At 45.7% G+C, this 27,585-nt stretch overlaps 1 protein-coding gene across 4 annotated transcripts in view; it reads left to right on the top strand.

Annotated features, from left to right (window-relative positions):
* Nucleotides 1–7,003: 7,003 nt before the first annotated feature.
* zfyve1 (zinc finger, FYVE domain containing 1) overlaps nucleotides 7,004–27,585 on the top strand; it is a 178,493-nt gene continuing 157,911 nt past the window's right edge. For 2 of the 4 annotated variants that reach the window (XM_078233659.1, XM_078233660.1), the window contains exons 1-2: nucleotides 7,332–8,040; nucleotides 25,817–26,321. In XM_078233659.1, the coding sequence (XP_078089785.1) occupies nucleotides 7,534–8,040; nucleotides 25,817–26,321 (1,012 nt within the window). In that variant the 5' untranslated portion in view covers nucleotides 7,332–7,533. Of the gene's footprint in view, nucleotides 8,041–21,826; nucleotides 21,959–25,816; nucleotides 26,322–27,585 lie in introns of those variants that run through there. The other 2 variants (XM_078233658.1, XM_078233663.1) reach the window with 2 other exon arrangements.

Genomic DNA, 27,585 nt, shown 5'->3' with positions numbered 1-27,585 from the left:
GAACAGGCCCTTTGGCCCACGATGTTGTGCCGAGCTTTATCTGAAACCAAGATCAAGCTATCCCACTCCCTATCATCCTGGTGCGCTCCATGTGCCTATCCAATAACCGCTTAAATGTTCCTAAAGTGTCTGACTCCACTATCACTGCAGGCAGTCCATTCCACACCCCAACCACTCTCTGCGTAAAGAACCTACCTCTGATATCCTTCCTATATCTCCCACCACGAACCCTATAGTTATGCCCCCTTGTAATAGCCCCATCCACCCGAGGAAATAGTCTTTGAACGTTCACTCTATCTATCCCCTTCATCATTTTATAAACCTCTATTAATCATAGAATCATAGAAACCCTACAGTGCAGAAGGAGGCCATTCGGCCCATCGAGTCTGCACCGACCACAATTCCACCCAGGCCCTACCCCCACATATTTTACCCGCTAATCCCTCTAACCTACGCATCCCAGGACTCTAAGGGGCAATTTTTTTTTTAACCTGGCCAATCAACCTAACCTGCACATCTTTGGACTGTGGGAGGAAACCGGAGCACCCGGAGGAAACCCACGCAGACACGAGGAGAATGTGCAAACTCCACACAGACAGTGACCCGAGCCGGGAATCGAACCCGGGACCCTGGAGCTGTGAAGCAGCAGTGCTAACCACTGTGCTACCGTGCCGCCCATTAAGTCTCCCCTCAGCCTCCTCCGCTCCAGAGAGAACAGCCCTAGCTCCCTCAACCTTTCCTCATAAGACCTACCCTCCAAACCAGGCAGCATCCTGGTAAATCTCCTCTGCACTCTTTCCAGCGCTTCCACATCCTTCTTATAGTGAGGTGACCAGAACTGCACACAATATTCCAAATGTGGTCTCACCAAGGTCCTGTACAGTTGCAGCATAACCCCACGGCTCTTAAACTCCAACCCCCTGTTAATAAAAGCTAACACACTATAGGCCTTCTTCACAGCTCTATCCACTTGAGTGGCAACCTTCAGAGATCTGTGGATATGGACCCCAAGATCTCTCTGTTCCTCCACAGTCTTCAGAACCCTACCTTTGACCCTGTAATCCACATTTAAATTAGTCCTACCAAAATGAATCACCTCACAGGTCACATCTGCCCCTAAAGAGGTCCCTATGATCCAGGAACCTGAATCCCTGACCCCTGCTCCAATCCCTCAGCCACGCATTTATCCTCCACCTTATTCCATTCCTTCCCTCACTGTCTTGTGGCACAGGCAGCAATCCCGAGATTACTACCTTTGCGTTCCTTCTTCTTAACTCCCTACCTAACTTCCTATATTCTCCTTTCATAACCCCTTCCCCTTTCCTGCCTATGTCAGTGGTACCAGTATGCACCACAACCTCTGGCTCCTCTCCCTCCCACTTCAGGATTTCTTGGATGTACGAGGCAGCTTTTTTACACAGAGAGTAGTGGGTGCCTGGAACTTGTTGCCGGGGTAGGTAGTGGAAGCGGATACGGTAGTGACTTTTAAGGGGCGTCTTGACAAATACATGAATATAATGGGAATAGGGGGATATGGTCCCCGGAAGGGTAGGGGTTTTTAGTTTAGTCGGACAGCATGATTGGTGCAGGCTTGGAGGGCCGAAGGGCCTGTTCCTGCGCTGTAACTTTCTTTGTTCTTTGTTCTTTGTACCCTCATCCACCCACTTGGTTACATGCTCAAAAAATTCAATCAAATCTGTTCGGCATGATCTCCCACTGACAAAACTATCCCTGATAAAACTTTGCCTCTCCAAATGGAGATAGATTCTCTCCTTCAGAATCTTCTCCAGTAGTTTCCCAACCAGAGACGTGAGATTCAACGGTCTGTAGTTCCGTAGCTTGTCTCCACAGCCTTACTTAAATAGTAGGACCACATTAGCTGCTCTCCAGTCCTCTGGCACCTCCCCAGTGTGTGATGATGTGGAGATGCCGGCGTTGGACTGGGGTAAGCACAGTAAGAAGTCTCACAACACCAGGTTAAAGTCCAACAGGTTTATTTGGTAGCAAATACCATAAGCTTTCGGAGCAATGCTCCTTCGTCAGATGGAGTGGTCTCTGTTCTCAAACAGGGCACAGACACAGAAATCAAATTACAGAATACTGATTAGAATGCAAATCTCTACAGCCAGCCAGGTCTTAAATGCACAGACAATGTGGGTGGAGGGAGCATTCAACACAGGTTAAAGAGATGTGTATTGTCTCCAGACAGTACAGCTTGTGAAATTGTGCAAGTCCAGGAGTCAAGCTGTGGGGGTTACTGATAATGTGACATAAATCCAACATCCCGGTTTAGACCGTCCTCATGTGTGCGAAACTTGGCTATCAGTTTCTGCTCAGTGACTCTGCGCTGTCGTGTGTCGTGAAGGCCGCCTTGGAGAACGCTTACCTGAAGATCCAAGGCTGAATGCCCGTGACTGCTGAAGTGCTCCCCCACAGGAAGAGAACAGTCTTGCCTGGTGATTGTCGAGCGGTGTTCATTCATCCGTTGTCGTAGTGTCTGCATGGTTTCCCCAATGTACCATGCCTCGGGATAGCCTTCAGGAGAACAGTGACCACGACACCACACAACCCTGCCACAGCAACCTCTGCAAGACGTGCCGGATCATCAACACGGATGCCATCATCTCACGTGAGAACACCATCTACCAGGTACATGGTACCTTCTCTTGCAACTCGGCCAACGTTGTCTACCTGATACGCTGCAAGAAAGGATGTCCCGAGGCATGGTACATTGGGGAAACCATGCAGACGCTACAACAACGGATGAATGAACACCGCTCGACAATCACCAGGCAAGACTGTTCTCTTCCTGTGGGGGAGCACTTCAGCAGTCACGGGCATTCAGCCTTGGATCTTCAGGTAAGCGTTCTCCAAGGCGGTCTTCACGACACACGACAGCGCAGAGTCACTGAGCAGAAACTGATAGCCAAGTTTCGCACACATGAGGACGGTCTAAACCGGGATGTTGGATTTATGTCACATTATCAGTAACCCCCACAGCTTGACTCCTGGACTTGCACAATTTCACAAGCTGTACTGTCTGGAGACAATACACATCTCTTTAACCTGTGTTGAATGCTCCCTCCACCCACATTGTCTGTGCATTTAAGACCTGGCTGGCTGTAGAGATTTGCATTCTAATCAGTATTCTGTAATTTGATTTCTGTGTCTGTGCCCTGTTTGAGAACAGAGACCACTCCATCTGACGAAGGAGCATTGCTCCGAAAGCTTATGGTATTTGCTACCAAATAAACCTGTTGGACTTTAACCTGGTATTGTGAGACTTCTTACTGTACCTCCCCAGTGGCCAGGGAGGAATTCAATATTTGGGTCAGAGCCCCTGCAATTTCCTCCCTTGCCTCCCACAAAACCTGGGACACAATTCATCTGGACCTGGAGATTTGTCCACTTTTAAGCCTGCCAATACCACGGTAGCACAGTGGTTAGCACTGCTGCTTCACAGCTCCAGGGTCCCGGGTTCGATTCCCGGCTCGGGTCACTGTCTGTGTGGAGTTTGCACATTCTCCTCGTGTCTGCGTGGGTTTCCTCCGGGTGCTCCGGTTTCCTCCCACAGTCCAAAGATGTGCAGGTTAGGTTGATTGGCCAGGTTAAAAATTGCCCCTTAGAGTCCTGGGATGTGTAGGTTAGAGGGATTAGCGGGTAAATATGTGGGAGGAGGGCTGGGGTGGGATTGTGGTCGGTGCAGACTCGATGGGCCGAATGGCCTCCTTCTGCACTGTAGGGTTTCTATGATTTCTTTCTATGAATTCCTTGTCACTCCCTATGATAATTTTCTCGAGAGCCTCACTGTCTCTCTCCCTAAGTTCCATAACTACCTCCTCATTCTCATGGGTGAAGACAAATTTGAAATATTCGTTTTACACCCTACCATGTCCTCTGCCTCCACCCACAGATTTCCCCCTAGGTCCCTAATTGGCCCTACTCTTTCTCTGGTTATCCTCTTCCCATTGATATATTTACAGAATATCGTAGGATTTTCCCTACTTTTACCAGCCAGAGCTTTCTCATGCCCCCTCTTTGCTCTCCTAATTAATTTTTTAAGCTCCATCTTGCACTTTCTACTAATGCCTCTGTAGACTTACTCCCTTTATACTTGGTAAAAGTCTCTCTTTTCTTTCTTAATGAATCCTGAATGCCTCTGGTCAGCCATGGTTCTCTGGGTTTGTTACACCTTCCTATTAGCCTAGAGGGAACATGTTGGTCCTGTACCCTCTCCATTTCATCTTTGAACACCCCTTACTGCTCTTCTGTAGATTTCCCCACAAGTAACTTGTTCCAGTCTACCTTGGCCCGATCCTGCCTAATTTTATTAAAATCTACTCTTCACCCCCAATCCAAAACCTTTTTCTGCTACTTGTCAATTTCTTTGTCCATAACAAATTTGAATTGAACCATGTTGTGGTCGCTATCACCAAAATGCTCCCCCACCAACACATCAACCATCTGTCTGGTTTCATTCCCCAGAATTAGGTCCAGCACAGCTCCTTCCCTTGTTGGATCCTCTACATATTGACCTAAGGAGGTTTCTTGTGTACATTTGCCAAAGATGTACATTACCAAAGATGTGCAGGTGAGGTTGATTGGCCATGCTAAAATTGCCCCTTCGTGTCCTGAGATGCGTAGGTTAGAGGGATTAGTGGGTAAAATATGTAGGGATATGGGGGTAGGGCTTGGATGGGATTGTGGTCAGTGCAGACTCGATGGGCCGAATGGCCTCTTTCTGTACTGTAGGGTTTCTATGATTCTATGATTTTAAGAACTCTACTTCATCTAAGCCTTTAACTTGATGGCTATGCCAATTAATGTTGGGAAAGTTGAAATCACCTAATATTCTTATTATTTTTACACCCCTTTGTGAATTGCGCACATATTTGCTCTTCAATTTCCTGGCGGTCTATAATAACATCCACAGAGCTTCATTTGATGCCCCCTCCAAGATATCATCTCTCCTTACTACAGTAACTGCCTCCTTAACTAATAATGCAATGCCTCCTCTCCTTTTACCCCCTCCCCTGTCTCGCTTGAAGATTCTATATCCCGGACGTTAAGTTGCCAATCCTGCCCCTCACTCAACCACGTCTCTGTGATGGCTATTATATCATAATTACACGTGTCAATCCTTGCTCTTAACTCATCCGCTTTACCTTTAATACTCCTGGCATTAAAGTAGAGTGAGGATGGCCTAAACCGGGATCTTGGGTTCATGTCACACTGTCGGTAACCCCCACAGCTTGCCTCCTGGACTTGCAGAATCTCACTGGCTGTCCTGTCTGGAGACAATACACATTTCTTTAACCTGTGACTAATGCTCCCTCCACTCACATTGTCTGTATCTTTAAGACTTGATTAGTTGTAAAGATTCGCATTCTAATCAGTATTCTGTAACTTGATTTTGTGTCTCTGTGTGCCTTGTTTGTGAGCAGATATCCACTCCATCTGACGAAGGAGCAGGGCTCCGAAAGCTAATGGCATTTGCTACCAAATAAACCTGTTGGACTTTAACCTGGTGTTGTTAAAACTCTTACTGTGTTAAAGTAGAGGCCGTCCAGCCTTGTCTTACTTCCTTGAAACTTACTACTGCTATCTTCCTTCTAACCTCATTGCTTTTCTATGTTATACTGTGTCCCTATTCTGCTAACAGTCTGGGTCCCCTCCCCTTGCCAAACTAGTTTAAAATCTTCCCAACAGCACTGGCAAATCCACCAGCAAGGATGTTAGTCCCGCTCTGGTTCAGATGTAGACCGATCCACTTGTACAAGTCCCACCTTCCCCAAAAACAGTCTCAGTGGTCCAGGAATCTAAAACCCTCCCTCCTGCACCAACTCTTAAGCCACGTATTCATCGGTGCTATTCTCCTATTTCTGTACTCACTCGCTCGTGGCACTGGGAGTAATCCAGAGATTACAACTCGAAAGGTCTTGCTCCTTAGTCTATTGCCTAACTCCCCGAATTCTTGGTGCAAGACCTCATCTCTCTTTCTACCTATGTCATTGGTATCAATATGTACCATGATCGCTGCTGTACCCTGGAGCCCCTTCCCCCACCCCGGCCAAAAACCCGGAAGGGACGTCCAGACAGGGTAGCTTCACGGTGGCTTCCCACATCCACCCCAGCCAAAAATCCGTAATGTGTAACCCCCAGACAAAAGTACCTCCGAAGGGTTGACCCCACCCCGCAGGGAAAAAACCTGGAAGGCCCTGGAGGGTTGCAGATGATTTATAATGTTTATTTCCAGCATAATAGAGTTGTTTGTTATCTTGTGTCAATATTATTTTTTGTTTTATAATCTATCATTGTGGATTGCCTGCAGCCCGGACGGTGCGTCCCTTGGATAAAGTAACCCCCGGGCAGATTAATCCCCGATTAGAAGCGAGGAAGCTAATCGGGCAGGTGAAAATCCAGATGGTTAAACTCTGGAAGGTTGCAGATGACTCACAATGGTCATTTTATTGTGATAGAGATGTTTTGTTACTGTACTATGATGTAACCCCCAAAGGGTCAGTCTCGGAAAGTGCAGTCCCAAGAGCAGAACCCTCGGAAGGGGAAAATAAGGAGGGCAATGCCCTGGAAAGTCAAAGATAACCTACAATTAACCTTTTCTCAGTGTAAGGGAGAAGTTGTTTGTTATCGGTTAAAGGACGGCGTTAGCCTTGGGTAATGTTTATATAATAGTTCGCTGGTTTATTGTTGTTGCAAGTTGTCTGCAGCCTTGGAAAGCTGGTTGTGGATAACTTGCAATGCATACCAGCTGTTTCTTGTTGTGATATGTTGTTTGTACTATTGTATTTAAATGATATGTTTGTTGTTGATACTGTTGGGTGTTATCTTTATAGTTTGTAATTGTGAGATGGCTTTTTGAAAGCGCAATGTACTTTTGTATTTGTAACTGTTTTGGTAAATAAAGAATGGGTCAAATTGATGGTCCAATCAGGGAGCCCTATGCTCTGTACTTAAACAGGAGTGTCAGTTCTTCTGGCACTTCAGATGCAGACTGGGAGCACTCTGTATAGTGTTGTTGGATCTTGTAAATAAAGGAATCTTTGCGAAGGGACTACCACCTCTGAGAACTTATTACAACTGAGCAGCACAGTAGTTAGCACTGCCAACTCACAGCACTCGGGACCCAGGTTCGATTCCTGGCTTGGGCCACTGTGTGTGTGGAGTCTGCATGTTCTCCCCGTGTCTCTGTGGGTTTCCTCTGGGTGCTCTGGTTTCCTCCCGCATGCTGGCTCGGTGCATTGGTCATGCTAATTTCTCCCTCAGTGCTCCGGAAGCTCGTGCTACCAAATAAGCCTGTTGGATTTTAACTTGGTGTTGTGAGACTTCTTACGGGTTCCGGAGTGTGGCGACTGGGAGCCGAACCCGAGTCCCAGCGATCAGCCGAGAGGAGCCGAACCCGAGTCGGATCGATTAGCCGAGGGAAGCTGAATCCCAGTTTTGATGAAGTATCGGTTGGTGGCCTCGTTCAGAAGCGGGGAGGTCTGGGACTGAGTGCTTGGTTGCTGAGAGAGAATGAGCGGGCAGAATTGGGCTGAGAGGCCGGGTGGAGATTCCACTGTTTCCTCGGGCTCCGCTGCAGGGACAGGCGGGCTGCTGAGGTGTCAGGAGAGTTATGCGTGTGGCGGCTCGGAGGCGGCCTTCGAGTGTGATGAGTGCGGGAGCCTGCAGTGTGTCCTCTGTGAGCGGGAACTGCACATACAGCCCCGATTCCGGGACCATGAGCGGAGTCGCCTGCAGCCCGGGCACATCCCATACTGTGATCAGTGCAGCAGCAACCCGAGCCCGGGGTCTGGGCCTTCTGTCCGGCACAGGGCCGCCTCCCGCTGTCTGAGCTGTAAAGTTAACATTTGCACCGAGTGCCAGCGACGGAGCCACTCCAGCAGGCGCAAACACCCTCTGAGCAGCTACCCACAGCCCGGGCCCGGAGAACAGGGAGAGGCACAGACCCAGCAACTGGACAAGAGGCTGAGCCAAGCTGTCAGCAGCTTTCTGTTGGTCGATGAGAAGGAGCAGATCCAGGTAAAGGAAATGGGGAGAGAGCCGAAACTGTGTCCGGGAGGAAAGCCAAACACTTAGCGTCCATATTGGACAAATAATATAGCGAGAGTGATAACCCAGAAATTAGAAAGTAGGGTAATGTTTAGCGACATTAATTGGGGACAAAATTTAATTAGCACTTGGGAAAAATATAGGTTAAAGGTTAGTTACAAGCAGATCATGTTTGACTAACTCAGTCGAGTTCTTTGAAGCAAGGGAGAGAGTTCATGAGGATCGTGCACTTAATGTGTATAAGGACTCTTGGATTTAAAAATACAAACCCATGGGATTCAAGGGACAATAAAATGAACGAAGGGATATAAAAAATACTGAAATGTCATTTTTCAAACTCGAATGTAGTAAACAATGAGTAGGACGGCAACAGACATCAGGAAGATGTGGATGTAGTGGTGAAATGGCAGACACCTGGCAGATGAACTTGAAGGTAGAGAAGTGTGAAGTGATTCACTTTGGTGTAAAGAATGAGGAGAGGCAATATAAACGAAGTGTCATAATCTTAAAGGGGCTGCAGGACAGAGGCACATGGGCATATATGTACAAAAATATTTGAAGGTGACAAGATAAATTAAAAGGGCATTACCCCCCCCCCCCCCAATTGAACAACCTTATTACCTCATGTAAGTTCTCTGTAGAGCAATCCAGTCAGTCCTATACCTGGCTTTGTTCCTATCGCCAGGCAAATTTATTACCCTCAAAGTGCCCATCCAGTTGCCTCTTGTAGGCAGAGTTCCAGATCTATTTGCTGTGCTGGGGGGGGGGGGGGGGGGGGTAGTGCTTTCTCAGCCAGGCACCCCCATCTCTTGCCCACAACCTTAAATCTTTGTCCCTTAGTCCTTGTACATTGGCTAATGACAATAGATTTTCTTTGTCTAGCGTATCTAACCCTATCACAATCTGTACACATCCATTAATTGACTCCTCAATCTCATTTGCTCCACGAACAGCCTTGGTTCTCCAATTTAACATTATAAACTAAAGTCCCTCATCCCTGGAATCATTCTGGCAAAGCTCCTCGCACATTTTCAAAATGTCAACATCTTTCCTGAAGTATGGTGACCAAAACTGGATGTAATACTCTAGTTATGGTCTAGTCAGAGCTCCAGAAAGGTTTACCATAACTTCCCACTTTTCCAATCAAGCTCAAGATCCCATATCTTGATTTGATTAGATTTATTATTGTCACGTATTAACATAGTGAAAAATATTGTTTCCTGTATGCCACACAGGTACAGAGGGAAGGAAAGGAGAGAGTGCAGAATGTAGTGTTACTATCATAGTTAGGGTGTAGAGATAGATCAACTTAATGCAAGGTAGATCCATTCAAAAGTCTGATGGCAGCAGGGAAAATGTTGTTTTTGAGTTGGTTGGTACATGATCTAACTTTTTTGTATCTTTTCCCCAATGGAAGAAGGTGGAAGAGAGTATGTCTGGGGTGCGTGGGGTCCTTGATTATGCTGACTGCTTTTCTGAGGCAACGGGAAATGTAGATGGATGACAGTCAATGGATGGGAGGCTGGTTTGAGTGATGGACTGGGCTTCATTCACGACCCTTTGTAGTTACTTGCGATCTTGAACAGAGCCGTAGCCATACCAAGCTGTGATACAACCGGAAAGAATGCTCTCCATGGTGCATCTGTAGAGGTTGGTGAGAGTTGTAATGGACATGCCAAATTTCCTTACTCTCCTGAGAAAGTGGAAGCATTGGTGGACATGTATATGAATACATGTGACCTGGATGAGGAAGTGGAGGGATGGGTTGGTAAGTTTGCAGACGACACGAAGGTTGGTGGGGTTGTGGATAGTCTGGAGGGATGTCAGAAGTTACAGAGGGACATAGGATGCAAGACTGGGCGGAGAAGTGGCAGATGGACTTCAACCCAGATAAATGTGTAGTGGTCCATTTTGGCAGGTCAAATGGGCTGAAGGAGTACAATATAAAGGGAAAGACTCTTCGTACTGTAGAGGATCAGAAGGACCTTGGGGTCCGGGTCCATAGGACTCTAAAATCGGCCCCGCAGGTGGAGGAGGTGGTTAAGAAGACGTATGGTGTGCTGGCCTTTATCAATCGAGGGATTGAGTTTAGGAGTCCGGGGATAATGATGCAGCTATATAAGACCCTCGTCAGACCCCACTTGGAGTACTGTGCTCAGTTCTGGTCGCCTCATTACAGGAAAAGATTGAAAGGGTGCAGAGGAGATTTACAAGGATGTTGCCTGGATTGAGTGGCATGCCTTATGAGGATAGGCTGAGGGAGCTCGGTCTTTTCTCCTTGGAGAGACGTAGGATGAGAGGAGACCTAATAGAGGTATATAAGATGTTGAGAGGCATAGATCGGGTGGACTCTCAAAGGCTGTTTCCCAGGGTGGAAATGGCTGCTACGAGAGAACACAGGTTTAAGGTGCTGGGGGGTAGGTACAGGGGAAATGTTCGGGGGAAGTTTTTCACACAGAGGGTGGTGGGCGAGTGGAATCGGCTGCCGTCAGTGGTGGTGGAGGCAAACTCAATAGGGTCTTTTGAGAGACTTCTGGATGAGTACATGGGACTTAATAGGATGGAGGGTTATAGGTAGGCCTAAAAGGTAGGGATATGTTCGGCACAACTTGTGGGGCTGAAGGGCCTGTTTTTGTGCTGTAGTTTTTCTATGTTTCTATGTTTCTTAACGATAGCGTCTATATGGACGGACCAGGGCATCTCCTTTGCTTTATCGACACTGGGGGAGAGTTTATTGTCGCACCAGTTCACCAGATTCTTCATCCCTTTTGTGTACTGTTTTGTAATTGTTTGAGATTCAACCCACAATGGTGGTGTCATCAGCAAACTTGAAAATTGAGTTGGAGGGGAATATGGCCTACAGTCAAACGTGTATAAGGAATATAGCTGAGGACACAGCCTTGTGGAGTACCAGTGTTGAGGATGATCATGGGGGAGGTGTTGTTGCCTATCCTCACAGACTGCGAGTTAGGAAGTCTAGGGTCCAGTTGCAGAGGGAGGAAGAGCCGAGCCCCAGGCCACAAGGTTTGGAGATGAGTCTCGTACGAATAATGGTGTTAAAGGCTGAGCTGCAGCCTATGAATAGGAGTCTGACATAAGTGTCTTTGTTATCGAGGTGTTTCAGGATTGAGTGTAGTGCCAGGGAGACGATATCTGCTGTGGACCTGTTGTGGCGATAGGCAAACTGTATTGGATCCAGGCAGTCTGGGAGGCAGGAATTGATTCGTGCCACGACTAACCTTTCGAAGCACTTCATAATGATGGATGTCAGAGCCACAGAACGATTGTCATTAAGGCACGCTGCCTGGCTTTTCTTTGGTACCAGGAAGATGGTCATCTTCTTGAAGCAAGGAGGGATGTCAGATTGGTGTAAAGAGAGGTTGAAGATGACTCCAAATACCCTTGCCAGCTGGTCCACACAGGACCTGAGTGCTCACCCGAGTACCCCATCTGGGCCAGTTGCTTTCCGTGGGTTGACTTTTGAGAAGGTTGCTCTGACGTTGGCAATGGTGACCTCGGATAGAGGTTTGTCCGAGGCTTCTGGAATGGAGGGCGTGCTCTCGCTGACCCCTTGTTCAAAACAGGCACAGAATGCATTGAGCTCATTGGGGATGGGTGCATTGGAACCGGTGATTTTTTTTTTAACCTGCCTTCATCTTGTAACTTGTTTAGTCTTGCATAGTCGGTGGGGGCCTGTGTGGCTAGCCTCTGATTCTAGCTTGGTCTTGTACTGTCTTTTGGCATCTTTAATGGATCTCTGTAGATCATATCTGGCTTTCTTGTATAGGTCAAGGTCACATGACTTGAATGCCTCAGACCTGGACTTCAGCAGGCAATGGATGTCCCTGTTCAATCATGGTTTCTGGTTGGGAAACACACAGATTTGCTTCTCTGGCACAGTCTTCTACACACTTACGAATGAAGTCAGTGGCATACTCATTCAGGCTGATCAGAGTTATTAAATACTGATCAGTCTACTGACTTGAAACAGTCCCGTAGGAGATCATTCAATTCCTCAGATCAACCTTGCACAACTTCCTTTGACTGATTCTCCCGTTTCAGTTTTTGCTTGTAAGCTTCGATCAGGAGCACAGCCTTGTGATCTGAGTTACCAAAGTGTGGGCAGGCAAAAGAGCAATAGGCATTTTTGATATTTGTGCAGCAGTGGCCTAGGATGTTTGGGCCTCTGGTGTAACAGGAGACGTGTTGGTGGTATCTTGGTAGAACGCTGTTGAGCTTGGCCTGATTGAAGTCCCCGGCCATGATGAACAAAGCTTTGGGATGTTTCGTCTCAAGGCTATTTGTGGGGTGTACATTTTGTCCGGCGTGGTCTTCACGTCTGCGTGGGGTAGGATGTAAACTGCTGTCAGGATAATAGAGGTGAACGCCTGTGGAGAGTAGTAGGGATGGCATTTTGGCGTCAGGTATTCTAGGTCCAGGGAATATGGTTTGCTAATTACTCTCTAGTTAATTCACAAAATAAGAATACATGCGTTAGGAGAAATATGTTATAGCATGGATAGAGGAAACAGAGTTGAGGTAAATGAGTCATTTTCAGGTTGACAAACTTAAAGCCTTGGATTAAGAGACCAAGTGGGGTGGCACGGTGCCTCAGTTGGGGCAGCACAGTGGTTAGCACTGCTGCCTCACACTGGGACCCGGGTTCAATTCCGGCCTTGGGTCACTGTCTGTGTGGAATTTGTACATTCTCCCTGTGTTTGCGTGGATTTCCTCCTGGGTGCTCTAGTTTCCTCCCACAGTCCAAAGATGTGCGGGTTAGGTTGATTGGCCATGCTAAATTGACCCTAGTGTCAGGAGATTAGCAGGGTAACTATGTGGGATTACGGGAATACGGCCTGGGTGGGATTGTGGTCGATGCAGACTCGATGGCCGAATGGCCTCCTTCTGCACTGTAGGGTTTCTATGATCAGGTGTATTGTTGTTATTTGCTGATGACACAAGGATAGGTATGAAGACAAGTGGTGAGGAGGATATTAAGAGTCTGCAAAGTGGGTGAATGGACAAATACATTGTCAGATGGACTATAATGTGGGAAAATGTGAGGTTGTCAATTTTGGAAGCAGAATTTTATTGAAATAGAGAGAGACTGCAGAATGTAGCGACACAAATGGAGCTGGGGGTCCTTAAAAAAAATTAGAAACATTGAAAATGGAAGCAGGAGTAGACCAATTGGCCCTTCAGGCCTCCTCTGCCATTCATTTTGATCATAGCTGATCATATTCAATATCCTGATCCCGCCTTCCGTCCAGATCCCTTTAGCCCCAAGAGCTATATCTGATTTCTTCTTGAAATCGTATAATGTTCTGACCTCAACTACTTTCTGTGGTAGTGAAGTCCACAGATTTACCAGATTCTCTGGATGAAGAAATTTCTCCTCATCTCAGTTCTAAAAGGTTCACTTCTTATCCTCAAACTATGACCACTAGTTCTGAATCCTGAATTCTGAATAGTTATGAAGTGAACGCAACAGGACTCCTTCAACAGCATCTTCCAAATGCGTGACCTCTACCCAAAAGGACAAGGGCAGCAGATGCATGGAAACACCACCACTTGCAAGTTCCCCTCTAAGCCACACAACCTCCTGACATGGAACTATATTGTCATTCCTTCGCTCTTGTAGGATCAAGGTCCTGGAACACCTCAGCCCACTGTACGTACATCACATGAATTGCAGTAGTTCAATAAGGTACTGATCACCACCTTTGCAAGGGCAGTTAGGGATGGGCAATGAATGCAGGCCTAGCTAGTGACATTGACATCCCCTGAAAGACTAATAAAAGGATGTTTCCCTTCTTGGAAGGGAGAGGGAAATCTAGAGTTAGAAGGCCCAGTTTCAAAATAAGGGGTTTCCCATTTAAGATGAAAATGAAGAGAAATTTCTTTGGAGGGCTGTTAATCTTTGGACATCTCTACCTCAAGAATAATGAAAGTTGAGTCATTGAATGTATTTAAGGCCAAATCGGACAGATTTCTGAGTAACAAACAAGTTCTGGGGACAAGGCAGGAAAGTGAAAGTAAGGCCACAGTCAGATCAACTGTGTGATCTTGTTGAATGGTGGAGTAGGCTAGAGGGTCCAAATGGCTTCCGTTACTGTGGGCTTAGGTTCACAATCGCAATGACATAGTTGTTTCAGAACCTCCACAGCAAACAAAGTTGCAGCAGCATTCATCCTGGGCAAGGACCAACTTCGTGTGTGGCACTTGTGGCAGGCTTTGCCGTTCCAAAATCTTTTCCATCAAAGGCAGTGTAGCAGATGATCTTATCTGACCTCACCCAAGTTCTTTGAGGCTGAATTCCCATCATTTCTCTTGGATGGAAGGATGCCAATTTACACATGTAATGTATCCAAAATAAAAACAGAAAATGCTGTAAAAACTCAGCAGGTCTGGCAGCTTGAGTGGAGAGGCAAACATAGTTTATGTTGCAAGTCTATATGCCTCCGAGCTAAATTGAGGGAGAAATATGAGGGATTGTATACTGTATAAGAGGTGGTGGAGCAGTTGGAACAGAAGCTCAATAACTTCAAGCTAGGGAAGATTGCAACAAAGATCTGTAGGGCACATGACAGATGAAGCATTAATAACAGTGTGAAGAGCCAGTGAAGGTGCTGATAGTGGCATGAAGGTAAGATAGAATATGTTAATGGGAGAACCATAGAACCATAGAAAATTACAGCTCAGAAACAGGTCTTTTGGCCCTTCTTGTCTGTGCCAAACCATTTTTTGCCTAGTCCCACTGACCTGCACTTGGACCATATCCCTCCACACCCCTCTCATCCATGAACCCGTCCAAGTTTTTCTTAAATGTTAAAAGCATTTACCACTTTATCCGGCAGCTCATTCCATACTCCCACCACTCTCTGCGTGAAGAAGCCCCCCCCTAATATTCCCTTTAAACTTTTCTCCTTTCACCCTTAACCCATGCCCTCTGGTTTTTTTCTCCCCTAGCCTCAGCGGAAAAAGCCTGCTTGCATTCACTCTATCTATACCCATCAAAATCTTATACACCTCTATCAAATCTCCCCTCATTCTTCTATGCTCCAGGGAATAAAGTCCCAACCTATTCAATCTCTCTCTGTAACTCAGCTTCTCAAGTCCCGGCAACATCCTTGTGAACCTTCTCTGCACTCTTTCAACCTTATTTACATCCTTCCTGTAACTAGGTGACCAAAACTGTACACAATACTCCAAATTCGGCCTCACCAATGCCTTATATAACCTTACCATAACACTCCAACTTTTATACTCGATACTCCGATTTATAAAGGCCAATGTACCAAAGGCACTCTTTACGATCCTATCCACCTGTGACGTCACTTTTAGGGAATTCTGTACCTGTATTCCCAGATCCCTCTGTTCAACTGCACTCTTCAGAGTCCTACCATTTACCCTGTACGTTCTACTTTGGTTTGTCCTTCCAAAGTGCAATATCTCTCACTTGTCTGCGTTAAATTCCATTTGCCATTTTTCAGCCCATTTTTCTAGTTGGTCCAAATCCCTCTGCAAGCTTTGAAAACCTTCCTCACTGTCCACTACACCTCCAATCTTTGTATCATCAGCAAACTTGCTGATCCAATTTACCACATTATCATCCAGATCATTGATATAGATGACAAACAACAATGGACCCAACACCGATCCCTGCGGCACACCACTAGTCACAGGCCTCCACTCAGAGAAGCAATCCTCCACAACCACTCTCTGGCTTCTTCCATTGATGTGGAGATGCCGGCGTTGGACTGGGGTAAACACAGTAAGAAGCTTAACAACACCAGGTTAAAGTCCAACAGGTTTATTTGGTAGCAAAAGCCACACAAGCTTTCGGAGCTGCAAGCCCCTTCTTCAGGTGAAGAAGGGGCTTGCAGCTCCGAAAGCTTGTGTGGCTTTTGCTACCAAATAAACCTGTTGGACTTTAACCTGGTGTTGTTAAGCTTCTTACTGTGTTCTTCCATTGAGCCAGTGTCTAATCCAATTTACTACCTCCCCATGTATACCCAGTGACTGAACCTTCCTAACTAACCTCCCATGAGGGACCTTGTCAAAGGCCTTGCTGAAATCCAGGTAGACAACATCCACCGCCTTCCCTTCATCCACTTTCCTGGTAACCTCCTCAAAAAACTCTAATAGATTGGTCAAACATGACCTACCACACACAAAGCCATGTTGACTCTCCCTAATAAATCCCTGTCTATCCAAATATTTGTAGATCCTATCCCTTATCACACCTTCCAATAACTTGCCCACCACCGACATCAAACTTACTGGCCTATAATTTCCCAGATTTCTTTTGGAACCTTTTTTAAACAATGGAACAACATGAGCCACCCTCCAATCGTCCGGCACCTCCCCCGTGAATACTGACATTTTAAATATGTCTGCCAGGGCCCCTGCAAGTTCAACACTATCTTCCCTCAAGGTCCGTGGGAATACCCTGTCTGGTCCTGGGGATTTATCCACTCTGATTTGCCTCAAGACAGCGAGCACCTCCTCCCCTTTAATCTGTAAAGGTTCCATGACCTCCCTACCAGTTTGCCCTATTTCCGTAGACTCCATGCCAGTTTCCTCAGTAAATACGCTTGCAAAAAAACCATTTAGTATCTCCCCCATCTCTTTTGGTTCCATACACAGTCTACCACTCTGGTCTTCAAGAGGACCAATTTTATCCCTCACTATCCTTTTGCTCCTAACATACCTATAGAAGCTCTTTGGATTTTCCTTCACTCTGTCTGCCAAAGCAACCTCATGTCTTCTTTTAGCCCTCCTGATTTCCCTCTTAAGTAGCTTCTTGCACTTTTTATACTCCTCGAGCATCTGATGTGTTCCTTGCTGCCTGTACATTTCATACAACTCTCTCTTCCTCTTAATCAGTGTTACAATCTCCCTCGAGAACCAAGGTCCCTTATTCCTATTTACTTTGCCTTTAATTCTGACAGGAACATGCAAACTCTGCACACTCAAAATTTCTCCTTTGAAGGCCTCCCACTTTCCATTTACATCCTTACCCGAGAACAACCTGTGCCAATCCACACTTCCCAGATCCCTTCTCATTTCATCAAATTTGGCCTTTTTCCAGTTCAGAACTTCAACCCGAGGACCAGATCTATCCTTATCCATGATCAGGTTGAAACTAATGGCATTATGATCACTGGATCCAAAGTGTTCCCTCACACTCTCATCCATCACCTGCCCTAACTCATTTCCCAATAGGAGATCCAATATCGCATCCTCTCTAGTTGGCACCTCTATATACTGATGTAGAAAATTCTCCTGAACACATTTTACAAACTCTACCCCGTCTAAACCTTTAACAGTATGCGAGTCCGAATCTATATGTGGAAAATTAAAATCCCCTACTATCACAACTTTGTGTTTCTTGCAGTTGTCAGCTGTCTCTCCGCTGATTTGCTCCCCCAATTCCCGCTGACTATTGGGTGGTCTATAATACAACCCCATTAATGTGGTCATACTTTTCCTGTTTCTCAGCTCCACCCATAGGGCCTCTGTAGACAAGCTCCCTAATCTATCCTGCCTGAGTACTGCTGTAACATTTTCCCTGACCAACAATGCCACCCCCCCACCTTTTATCCCTCTGCCTCTTTCCCGCCTGAAACAGTGGAACAAAGGTTGAACTCAGTTGAAGAAAAACGAAAGAATAAGTGACAGATGGCCCAGTGGAGGAGGCGGGGGTTGCATTGAGACATTGTGTTAGATTTTAAAAATGGGGCCAAGGCAGAAGTGTAATGTCATGGTCTAAAGTTTTTGAACTCAATATTGAGTCCTGAGGTCTGTAACGTGCTTTATCGGAAGATGAGGTGCTACTCCTCCAGTTTGCATTGGGCTTTACTGGAACATTCTAGCAGGCCAAGGACGGACCTACAGGCATGAGAGCAAGATACGGAGTTAAAATGGCAAGTGACAGGAAAGATGGGGTCATGCTTGTGGACTGAACGTAACGCAATGTGGTCACCCAGTCTGTGTTTCGTCTCCCCAATGTAGAGAAGACCACATTGGGAGCAGCAAAGACAGTAGATCAAATTGAAGGAGGTGCAAGTGAAATGTTGCTTCACCTGAAAGGGGTATCTGGGGCCTTGAAAAGTGAGGAAGTAAAGAGGCAGTTGTTGCATCTTTTGCGGTTGTAAGAGAAGGTGCTGTGGGAAGGTAATGAGGAGTTGGAGTGAGGGAGTGATTCCTGGTGGATGCTGACAGGCGGTGAGAGGAAGATGTGTTTCATGGTGGCATCATGCTAGAGTTAATGGAAATGGCAGAAGATGATCCTTTGAATGTGGAGGCTGGTGAGGTGGAAAGTGAGGACGGGGGAAATGGGTCAAACCCGGTTGAGTGCCTGTCAGCCATGGTGCTTGAGGAAAAAGGCAGACATGTCAGAATTGCTATTTTTGAAGGTGACGTCATTGGAACAGATGTGACAGAGGCAGAGAAACTAGGAGAATGGGATGGAGACCTTTACAGGAAGTATGATGTGAGGAGCTGTAGTCGAGGTAGCTATGGGAGTCTGTGAGTTTGTAATGATTGGTGGTCAGTTTATCACTGGAAATGGAGACACAGAAGTCATGAAAGGGAAGTGTCGGAGATGGACCTTGTGAAGGTGAGAGGGAGTGGAAATTGGAAGCAAATTTGATAATTTTTTCTAACTCCAGGTGAGAGCATGAAGCGGCATCGATTCAGTCATCAATGTAACAGAAAAAGATTGTGGGAGCGAATCTGAATAACAAAGAAAATTACAGCACAGGAACAGACACTTCGGCCCTCCAAGCCTGCACCGACCATGCTGCCCGACGTAACTAAAACCCCTATCCTTCCGGGGACCATATCCCTCTATTCCCATCCTATTCATGTATTTGTCAAGACGCCCTTTAAAAGTCACTACCGTATCCGCTTCCACTACCTCCCCCGGCAGTGAGTTCCAGGCACCCACCACCTTCTGTGTAAAAAATCTGCCTCGTACATCTCCTTTAAAACTTGCCCCTTGCACCTTAAACCTATGCCCCCTAGTAATTGACTCTTCCACCCTGGGAAAAAACTCCTGACTATCCACTCTGTCCATGCCTCTCATAATCTTGTAGACTTCTATCAGGTCGCCCCTCAACCTCTGTCGTTCCAGTGAGAACAAACCAAGTTTCTCCAACCTCTCCTCATAGCTAATGCCCTCCATGCAAGGCAACATCCTGGTAAATCTTTTCTGTACCCTCTCCAAAGCCTCCGCATCATTCTGGTAGTGTGGTGACCAAGTGCAGCCGAACTAAGGTTCTATAAAGCTGCAACATGACTTGCCAATTTTAAACTCCGTGCCCCAGCCGATGAAGGCAAGCATGCCATATGCCTTCTTGACTACCTTCTCCACTTGCATTGCCACTTTCAGTGACTTGTGTACCTGTTCACCCAGCTCCCTTTGCCTAGCAATGTTAAGGGTTCTGCCATTTACAGTATATTTCCTATCTGTGTTCGACCTTCCAAAATGCATTACCTCACATTTGTCTGGATTAAACTCCATCTGCCACCTCTCTGCCCAAGTCTCCAACCGATCTATATCCTGCTGTATCCTTTGTTGGTCTTCATCGCTATCTGCAAATCCACCAACCTTCGTGTCGTCCGCAAACTTACTAATCAATCCAGTTACATTTTCCTCCAACTTATTTATATATATATATATTACAAACCGCAAAGGTCCCAGCACTGATCCCTGAGGAACGCCGCTTGTCACAGCCCTCCATTCAGAAACACACCATTCCATTGCCACCCTCTGTCTTCTTTGACCGAGCCAGTCGGAACTGGAACAAGGAATGTTTCACGTACTTCGCAACAAGATGGGCATAATTGGGGCCCATGTGGGTAGCAACGCCTTTTGTTTTGCAGGAAGTGAGATAAGTTAAAGGAGAAGTTGTTAAGTGACAGGACAAGTTCAGTCAGGTGAAGGAGAGTGATTGGATTGTTCACTTCCTCTGTACCTACTCCCCAGCACCCTAAACCTGTGACCTCTTGTGGCAACCATTCCAGCCCTGGGTAAAAGCCTCTGAGAATCCACTCTATCAATACCTCTGAACATCATATACACCCCTATCAGGTCACCTCTCATCCTTCGCTTCTCCAAGGAGAAAAGACCTAGCTCTCGCAACCTATCCTCATGAGGCATGCCACCTAATCCAGGCAACATCCTTGAAAATCTCCTCTGCACCCTTTCTATGGCTTCCACATCCTTTCTGTAATGAGGCGACCAGAACTGGGCACAGTACTCCAGATGGGGTCTGACCAGGGTCCTATACAACTGCAGCATTATCTCCCGATTTCTAAACTCAATTCCTCTATTGATGAAGGCCAGTATTCCATACGCCCTCTTAATTACAGCCTCTACCTGCGATGCTGCTTTGAGCGTCCTCTGAATCCGGACCCCAAGATCCTTCTGATCTTCCACACTGCCAAGCGTCTTACGCTTAATATTATATTCTTTCATCCTATTCGACCTGCCAAAATGAACCACCACACACTTATCTGGGTTGAAGTCCATCTGCCACTTCTCTGCCCAGTCTTGCATCTTATCTATGTCTCGTTGCAACTGCTGACATCCCTCTCCACTATCCACAACACCACCAACCTTTGTGTCATCAGCAAACTTGCCAACCCATCCTTCCACTTCCTCATCCAGGTCATTTATAAAAATCACAAAGAGCAAGGGTCCCAGAACAGATCCCTGGGGCACACCCACTGGTGACCGACCTCCACTCTGAAAAAGACCAATCTACAACCACTCTTTGCCTTCTGTGGGCAAGCCAGTTCTGAATCCACAAGGCAATGTTCCCTTGTATCCCATGCCCCTTCACTTTCTCAATAAGCCTTGCATGGGGCACCTTATCAAACACCTTGCTGAAATCCATATAAACTACATCTACCGCTCTTCCCTCGTCTATGTGTCTAGCTACATCTTCAAAAAATTCAATGAGGCTCGTAAGGCATGATCTGCCTTGGACAAAGCCGTGCTGGCTATTTCTGATCATACTATTCCTCTCCAGATGTTCATAAATCCTGTCTCTCAGGATCTTCTCCATCAATTTACCAACCACTAAGGTTAGACTCACCGGTCTATAATTCCCCGGGCTATCTCTTCTCCCTTTCTTGAATAACGGAACCACATCCGCAATCCTCCAATCCTCTGGAACCTCTCCCATCTCCATTGATGACGCAAAGATCATCGCCAGAAGCTCAGCAATCTCTTCCCTCGCCTCCCACAGTAACCTGGGGTACATCCCATCCAGTCCCGGCGATTTATCTAATGTGATGCTTTTCAAAAGCTCCAACACATCCTCTTTCCTAATGTCCACATGCTCAATCTTCTCAGTCCACTGCAAGTCTGTACTGCAGCTACCAAGATCCTTTTCAACTGTGAATACTGAAGGTATTAGGACTGCTCTTGTTGCCACTATGTTTATGTGATGAGTTGAGTTGAGTTTCTGGTCAATGGTAACCCCAAGGATGTTGACAGTCGGGGATTTGGTGATGGTAACACCATTGAAGATCAAGGGATGGTGGTTAGAGCGTCTCTGACTGGTGATGGTCATTGCCTGGCATTTGTGGCGCGAATGTTACTTGCCACTTGTAAGCCCAAGCCTGGATATTGTCCAGATCGTGTTGCATTTGAACATGGGCTGCTTCAGTATCTGAGGAGTCGCAACGATGCTGAACATAATGCAATCATCGGCGAACATCCCCATTTCTGACCTTATGACGGAGGGAAGGTCGTTGATCAAGCAGCTGAAGACTGTTGGGCCTAAGACACTACTCTGAGGGACTCCTGCAGAGATGTCCTGGAGCTGAGATGACTGACCCTCCACAACCACACCATCTACCTCTGTACTAGGTATGCCTCCAACCAGCAGAGTGTTTGCCCCTGATACCCATTGATACCCACTCGGTCGAATGCGGCCTTGATGTCAAGGGCTGTCACTCTCACCTCGCCTCTGGAATTCAGCTCTTTTGTCCATGTTTGAACCAAGGCTGTAATGAGGTCAGGAGCTGAGTGACCCTGGTGAAACCCAAATTGGATGTCACTGAGCAGGCTATTGCTGAGCAGGTGCTGCATGAATGCACTGTCGATAACCCCTTCCATCACTTTATTGATTATTGAGAGTAGACTGATTGAGTGGTAATTGACTGGGTTGGATTTGTCCTGCTCGTCATGTACAGAACATTCCACATTGTTGGGTAGATGCCAGTGTTGTAACTGGAAGAGCTTGGCTAGGGGAGCGGCAAGTTCTGGAGCACAAGTCTTCAGTACTGTTGCTGGAATGTTATCAGGGCCCATTGCCTTCGCAGAATCCAGTGCCTCTTGATATCATGTGGAGTGAATCGAATTGGCTGGAGACTGGAATCTGAGATGCTGGAGACCACTGGAGGAGGCTGAGATGGATCATCCACTTGGCACTTCTGGCTGAATAGTGATGCGAATGCTTCATTCTTATCTTTGCACTGATGTGTTGGGCTCCCCCATCATTGAGGATGGGGATATTTGTAGAGCCTCCTACTCCAGTGAGTTGTTTAATTGTCTACCACCATTCACGACTGGATGTGGAAGGACTGCAGAGCTTTGATCTGATCCGTTGTTGGTGGGATCGCTTATCTCTGTCTATCACTTGCTGTTTTTGCCGTTTGGCATGCAAGTAGTCCTGTTTGGTAGCTTCACCAGGTTGACACCTCATTTTTAGATATGCCTGGTGCTACTCCTGGCATGCCCTCCTCCACTCTCCATTGAACCAGGGTTGATCTCCTGGTTTGATGGCATTGGTTGAGTTGGGGCATGTTGGGCCATGAGGTTGCAGATTGTGCTGGAGTACAGTTCTGCTGTTGTTGATGGCTCACAGTGCCTCATGGATGCCCAGCTTTGAGTTGCTAGATCCATTTGAAGTCTGTCCCATTTAGCACGGTGATAGTGCCACACAACACGATGGAGGTTATTCTCAATGTGAAGATGGGACTTGTCTCCACAAGGATTGTGCGGTGGTTACTCTTACCGATACTGTCATGGACAGATGCACCTGCAGCCAGCAGATTGGGAAGGATGAGGTCAAGTATGTTTTTTCCTCTTATTGGTTCCTCCACCACCTGCTGCAGACCCAGTCTAGCAGTTATACTGTTTAGGACCTGACCAGCTTGATCAGTAATACTGCTGCTGAGCCACTCTGGTGGTGGACATGGAAATATGCCACCCAGAATACATTTTGCGCCCTTGCCACCTTCAGTGCTTCCTCCAAGTGTTGTTCAACATGGAGGAGTACTGATTCATCAGCTGAAGGAGCATGGTACATGGTAACTAGTAAGAGGTTCCCTTGCCTATGTTTACCTGAAGCCATGAGACTTCATGGGGTCCGGAGTCGATGTTAAAGACTCCCAAGGCAACTTCCTCCTGATTGTATACCACTGTGCGACCACTTTGCTGGGTCTGTCCTGCTGGTGGGACAGGACACATACCCAGTGATGGTTATGGTGGTGTCTGGGTTGTTATCTGTCTGGCATGATTCTGTGAGAATGACAATGTCAGTCTGTTGCTTGACTAGTCTGTGAGACAGATCTCCCAATTTTGGCACTATTCCCCCAGATGTTAGTAAGGAGACTTTGCAGGGTCGACAGGGCTGTTTGTTTTGCCATTTCTTTACCGATGCCTAGGTCGATGCCAGGTGGTCCATCTGGTTTCATTTCTTTGTGACTTTGTAGAGATTGATACAACTGAGTGGCTTGCTAGGCGATTTCAGCGGGCAGTTGAGAGTCAACCATGTTGCATTGGGTAAATTTCTAAACGGTTGGAATCCAACAGCAGGGAAGCTCTGTAAACTTTTATCTAGAACCTTAGATTACATTTTGCAGTTTTGTTGAAAAGAAAGAAACATTTTTTGTCAAAACCTTTTGTCTTGCAATCATCAGAACAGAATACAATGCATGGGAAATCAACAAATTGAAACTGTATGAGAAATGAATGCTGATTGGTTGGCAAATGGACTCTCGTAGAGACACTGCATGGAGAATGCCACAGTTGATGGTGATTGATAGTTAACTGCCAAGCCTTGTTTGAAATTTAAACCAGACAGCTTAACTCTGGTCAAGGCATAGCCCTGAGCAATGAACCAACAATGACTGTTACTTATTTTGTTTAGCTGAAATAGGTGCAATGTGTGTGTATGTTCTTTCTGCCTAATTCAGGTTACCTGGGAAGGGCAAGGTATTTCAAAAATTTGAGGAACAGGTGAAGCTAGCTATTTCACACCAATACTATGCAGTATAGAATCATTGAATCCTACAGTGCAGAAGGAGGCCATTCGGCCCATCGAGTCTGCACCGGCCACAATCCCACCCACGCCCTATCCCAATAACCCCATTCGTTTACCCTAGCTAGCCCCCAACACTAAAGGGCAACTTAACATGGCTAATCCACCTAACCCGCACATCTTTGGACTGTAACAACACAAGAGATATTTGCTACTAACAAGATGCTGCTGTCAAGCTAAAAGATGTCCTGCCTATCACATAAATGAGAAATGTGGTATATGAATTTCAATGTCACTGTGATGCTCGGTATGTAGACCGTACATCCCAAGACTGGCGGAAGGTTTCAAACAGCATGGCTCTGTTTGCAACGGACAAGGTACTGACCATATTCAAGGTACTGGGTATACTGAAAACTGTCCAACATTGGATGGGATTCTGCGATTAGACAACATTTGCTGAAGAACCCTCAATGTGCTAACCATTATGCTAACAACAAATTGGCATTCAAGCTCGCAGCGTTGGTGCATTTGCTACATATATTGATACACAAGGTCCTGTTATTTGCAGTCAATGCACACACACTGCTTGTTTGAGCTAAACAGAATAAGTTACAACCCATTTGTTGGTTCATTCCTCAGGGCAATACTTTGACCAATCGAGTGAAGCTGCCTGGTTTAAATTTCAAAGAATACTTGGCAGTTAAATGTTAGTCGACATCAATTGATGCATGTTCTATGGCAATGCATCTACCAATCAGCATTTATCATGAGTATAAATTTGTTTATTTCCTTTGCATTGTATCCTTGTGAATGTCCTGATGAGTGCAAGATGAAAAGCTTTGACAAAAATCTCTCTCTCTTAGCAATACTCAAGTTTCACACTTTGGATTGCTGTACACAGTTCTGATTTCACTGTATTAAATTTGCATGTTCTTGACATTAGAAGTTTAGTGGTTGTGTATCATCCATCTCAAGTAAAATAACAATGAAATTTCAAATAAATTAAGGTACTGTTTTGTTGGGATTTGGCCTGATGTTCCAAAGTGGGGATGTTGTTTGATTTTCTCTCACCATCACCCCTTAACCCCCATCCCCAATGTACCAGTAAATGTTTGCTCTCAGCTCTGTTACCCTTGGAAAAGAAGTGCTTGCCTGCCAGAATTGTGTGGAAATTAACACTGCTGCTGTTGTGCCCCTTGAAGTGGGTTCTTAGTAGCATCAATCGGGGATTAGTATTGAGCTGATCAATGATCTGTGGCTTGTGTAAATGTGATTGAAAGATTGCTGATGGGATAATCTTTTGGGGGGAAGAACAAAGGTACTGTTTTCTTCCAGAAATTAAATTGCTATGTCTGAAATGCATTTGTTCTGTATTGTTTTCTTGTCCGTATATTACATTTTGTAATTTTAGTTGAATTTTCCATAATAATTGCAGTTTGTCAAATATTTTATTTATTTAGGTGGCAGATGAAGAAGAATTTATTCAGAAACTTAATTGCAAAGCCGATGAAAACCTCAAGGTTATTTCAATCTTTGGCAACACTGGTGATGGTAAATCTCATACCCTTAACCATACATTCTTCTATGGGTGTGAAGTTTTCAAGACCTCTCCAGCCCAGGAGTCATGCACTGTTGGAGTGTGGGCAGCATATGATCCTGTTCATCATGTTGTTGTCATAGATACTGAAGGTTTACTGGGAGCGACTGTCAACCTAAGTCAAAGAACAAGATTGCTACTTAAAGTACTTGCTGTATCTGATATAGTTATCTACAGATCTCATGCAGACAGATTACACAATGACCTCTTTAAGTTTCTCGGCGATGCATCTGAAGCCTACCTTAAACACTTCACAAAAGAGTTGAAAGCCACCACTGCAAGATGTGGATTGGATGTTCCATTATCGACACTGGGACCATCAGTTATAATCTTCCATGAGACTGTGCATACTAAATTATTGGGATCTGGTAAGTTGTACAAAACTCTTTTTTTGTGTTATTAGATCTAGATATTCAAGTGCATCACTTAACTAAATCTTGTTGTTTCCCCCCCACCCCGAAATGTAGTTAGTATTACTTATCTAATAGTATCTATGCAGCAAATTAAGCACATTTGAGGTAGCAGAGCATTTTGACCATAAATTCTTCCTGCTCAACCCCAGTATTTTTGTATTGCTCTATGGTTTGTGGCCTTTCTATTCTAAAAGAAAAAATAAATAAAGTTGAGGTAATGCGACATGCAGGGTAATTTTGAACTTCAGTCAATATGTTGTTGAATGGAAGAGAAGTTTAAGTTTAAAGTTTCATGAGCATATATTTTCTCTTGCCAATTTCCTGCTGTCCACTCTGGTGCAAAAGGAAAGTTGACGAGTCAATTTCACAATTATCAATTGCGTCTTAGAACATAGAAAAAATACAGCACAAACAGGCCCTTCGGCCCACAAGTTGCGCCGGTCATGTCCCTACCTACCTAGGCTTATATATTGGCTTACCTATAACCCTCAATCCTATTCAGTCCCATGTACTCATCCAGAAGTCTCTTAAAAGATCCTATCGAGTTTGCCTCCACCACCACTGACGGCAGCCGATTCCACTCACCCACCACCCTCGTGAAAAACTTACCCCTGACATCTCTTGTTATGTTATGATTTGCATTTAAATCTAGAAGATGAGTATCAGTAGATTGGTTAACCACAGGGCATGCTCGAGCGCTGGTCAAAGTCTTTGTACTGTTGCAGCCCCAATTTCTTCTGGTCCACTAACGCAAAATGCTACACTGGCCTGGCTCCTAATTTTCTTTTCCATGTTCATTCATACTTAAATACAAATTCAACATAGAAAATATGATGCAAGGCCCAAAGACAAGTTACCTGAGATTGGTCAAGTGTGGTGTCTCAATGTTTAGCAAGAAGGACATAATCAAGTTGCAATATCCACTCCAAGAGGACCCATCAATAAGGTCTGGAATCTAGACTGCCTTCGCTAGTGACTATCAAGGGATGTAGAATGCCCAATTGACTGAACACAAATATGTCAAGTAGTGACAAATGAATTATTCCGGATGGCCAACACTTACATCAGAGGAGTGTTCTCAACCTAACTATCTTAAGCTGATTTTTCAACTCCTTTCCTTCAGTATAATGTCTCGTGTGTTTAGTTCCACCAGTGGAGCAGACCAGTCAGATTGCAAGAGGAGTTGACAAGTAGTTGGAAAATTTATATCAGTTAAAAA

Source organism: Mustelus asterias, chromosome 18 (assembly GCF_964213995.1).
Source record: "Mustelus asterias chromosome 18, sMusAst1.hap1.1, whole genome shotgun sequence".
Lineage (NCBI taxonomy): Eukaryota > Metazoa > Chordata > Chondrichthyes > Carcharhiniformes > Triakidae > Mustelus > Mustelus asterias.
The sequence above is the reverse complement of the archived record's forward strand: the minus strand, read 5'-3'. Positions and strand labels throughout refer to the sequence as shown.